Source organism: Triticum urartu, chromosome 2 (assembly GCF_003073215.2).
Source record: "Triticum urartu cultivar G1812 chromosome 2, Tu2.1, whole genome shotgun sequence".
Classification (NCBI taxonomy): Eukaryota; Viridiplantae; Streptophyta; class Magnoliopsida; order Poales; family Poaceae; genus Triticum; species Triticum urartu.
The window spans coordinates 643,932,067-643,934,990 of NC_053023.1; the positions used below are offsets into that span (position 1 = coordinate 643,932,067).

At 58.9% G+C, this 2,924-nt stretch overlaps 1 protein-coding gene across 1 annotated transcript; it reads left to right on the forward strand.

The window, feature by feature from the left end:
* Window positions 1–740: 740 nt before the first annotated feature.
* Window positions 741–2,618, forward strand: LOC125533854 (cis-zeatin O-glucosyltransferase 2-like). The gene has a single exon (XM_048697185.1). It carries the CDS (start codon window positions 901–903, stop codon window positions 2,293–2,295), a length of 1,395 nt encoding a protein of 464 aa, XP_048553142.1. The 5' UTR covers window positions 741–900; the 3' UTR covers window positions 2,296–2,618.
* Window positions 2,619–2,924: the final 306 nt, after the last annotated feature.

Genomic DNA, 2,924 nt, shown 5'->3' on the forward strand with positions numbered 1-2,924 from the left:
TTTGTATTTGACTTGTAAAACTATACTATTTATTTGAGTGGCCAGACTATTTGGCTTGTTTACATTTTCATTTGACAATATGTTGAATGCAAATTGTGTAAAATTGGGCGGCCACGCCGCCACATATGGATTGGCGCATTGAACATGCTGCCGACCCATATTAAAAATAGGACGGACGTCGGGCAGGCGGCCGACCCAAACAAATAAAAAACGGACGAAATCGCCGTTTGTTTGGGTCGGCCGTTGCTCTTATTGTGTAAACTACAATGTATTAGATGAAGAAGATTAATTCAAGCAGGCGAGCACAACACAAGCACGTGCAAACCTTCCAGCCCGCACCGTCAGAGCCACAAGATGCATTAGGTGGAGCTTTTTTACACTCGCTCTGTCATTAGATGCTCGATGAACACGGTCTGATTCAGCCATTCCTCAAAAGGCATGATGGTCGGAGATGCTTTATCAAGGTTTATATGCATACCCGGCAATGTCTCACATGCTACAGCCTACAGAACAAACCAAGACCCCCGGAGGCCGCTTGAGGACCCTTACTTTTCTCCCGGCGCTGATAAGATTTGGGAGCGAGTGCAGTGGGCATGGGCGGGAGCGTCTCTCAAGCTCTCAAGGAGCGGCGGCGATCGGCATGGGTGCCATCTCTCAAGGACAGAGGCGGCTGTGAGGTGCGGGTGCTATGGGTGGCCCACTTCCGACCGCACCCACGTACATCTACAGAATGAGTAATGGGACAGGCTAACGTGCCCCGGTCAGCCGGCAGTCACACCCCTACAAATGCAGTTGCACGGTCGCCTGTGGTATGCAGAACCTGTAAAGAGGTCGCAGCACTAGCAGTCCAGCACGCGATCAGACGGTGAGCGGCTCGGAGAGGCGCCGGACTGCTGTACTATGGCTCCGGCGGCAATGGAGGTCGCGCCAGCGCCCGTCGCCGTCGTGGCCGTGCCGTTCCCGGCGCAGGGGCACCTCAACCAGATGCTGCACCTGTCGCTCCTGCTCGCGTCCCGGGGCCTGGGCGTGCACTACGCGGCGCCCGCGCCGCACGTCCGCCAGGCGCGCGCGCGCGTGCAGGGCTGGGACGCGCGCGCCGTCCGCTCGCTCCACTTCGCCGCCCTCGACGTCCCGCCCTACGCCACGCCGCCGCCCGACCCCGACAGCCCCGTCGCGTTCCCGGCCCACCTGCAGCCGCTCTTCGACGCGTTCTGCGACCACGCCGCGGCCCCGCTCGGGCGCCTCCTCGAGGACCTCGCCGCCGAGCACCGCCGCGTCGTCGTCGTGCACGACAGTCTCGTGGCCTTCCCCGCGACGGAGGCGTCGCGGCTGCCCAACGGCGAGGCGTACGCGCTCCAGTGCGTGGGGCAGTCGTTCGGCGCCGGGTTCAAGGACCCCAGCCACCGCCTGGTGCGCGCGCTCGGCCTGCCCGTCCCGTCACCCGAGTCCTTCCTCACCGAGGCGTTCATGGGGCTCGTGGAGCGGCAGGGCGGGCTCGGCGTGCCCGGCGCCGGGCTGCTCCTCAACTCGTGCCGCGCGCTCGAGGGAGAGTTCGTCGACGCGCAAGCCGAGGCCCTGTCCCTCGACGGCAAGAAGCTATTCTCCATCGGCCCGTTAAACCCACTGCTAGAGCTGGACGTGACCATGCAGCCGCGGCATGAGTGCATGGACTGGCTTGACAAGCAGCCGCCGTCATCGGTGCTGTACCTGTGCTTCGGCACAATGACGTCGCTGCCTGGCAAGCAGATCGAGGAGCTGGCCGGCGCGCTGCAGAGCTGCGAGCAGCGGTTCATCTGGGTGCTGCGCGACGCCGACCGCGCCGACATCTTCGCGGAGGCCGGCGAGAGCCGGCACGCCAAGCTGATGTCCGAGTTCACCAAACGGACCGAAGGGAGGGGGCTGGTGATCACCGGGTGGGCGCCGCAGCTGGAGATCCTGGCGCACGGCGCCACGGCGGCGTTCGTGAGCCACTGCGGCTGGAACTCGCTGCTGGAAGGGCTAAGCCACGGGAAGCCGATCCTCGCGTGGCCCATGCACTCCGACCAGCCGTGGAACGCTGGGTACGTGTGCGGCCACCTCAAGGCCGGGATCGTCATGAGGCCATGGGAGAAGAGCCGGGAGACGCTGCCGGCCAAGGACATTCAAGAGGTCATCAAGAGGGCGATGGACTCCGACGAAGGCATCGCCGCGCGGAGTGCGGCGAAGGCGCTCGCCGAGGACGTTCGTGCCGCCGTGGCGAACGGTGGCTCGTCGTGGGCGGACATGGAGGAGTTCGTCGCCCGCATCACAAAGTGAAGGACTGATTGGCGTCAATAAACTCTGAAGTGACCAGTGCATGCTCGATCTTGCAGCGTCAATCAGAGCAGTACACCTGTGTGATTTGAGGTGTCTCTAGTGTCACGTTCGTAGATTTGTTTCCTGTCGTTTTCGTTCGCTCCGTTCGGATTCACGAACAGCACTCTGAAGTCCATCCGTGGTCCTAGCATGCGGTCTGAAAGGACAAATTGTGCCTATATGGTTCTACAAAATCTGTAAAATCGCACAAATAAATTACGGATTTACTAACTCACATCTAGATGTTTTTTAGTTATGTCACATCTAACTTGTCCACCATATGATAAGGGGCTGTGAGATTCGTGCAAAATTCTTTTAGTTTGTGTTCTCGATATGTCTCGCATCGCTAGTATCCCTCTGGTCTGCTTTTCCTATCACGCGCAGTGCTCAGCCTTCGTGGGCATATGGGCTTGCTTTTTTTTTTGTCAAATGTGATGGTGCCCGGCTGCCTTTGTTCTGCTTTTTGTTCAGGTCTGGGCCTTTTCGTGTTGTTTTTCTTTTTTATCATTTGTTTATCCTGAGCCTTTTTATTTCAAATTCTTGATGTGTTTATTAGAAATTGAGTCAATCCCAAATCTCTTGTGCCTTCT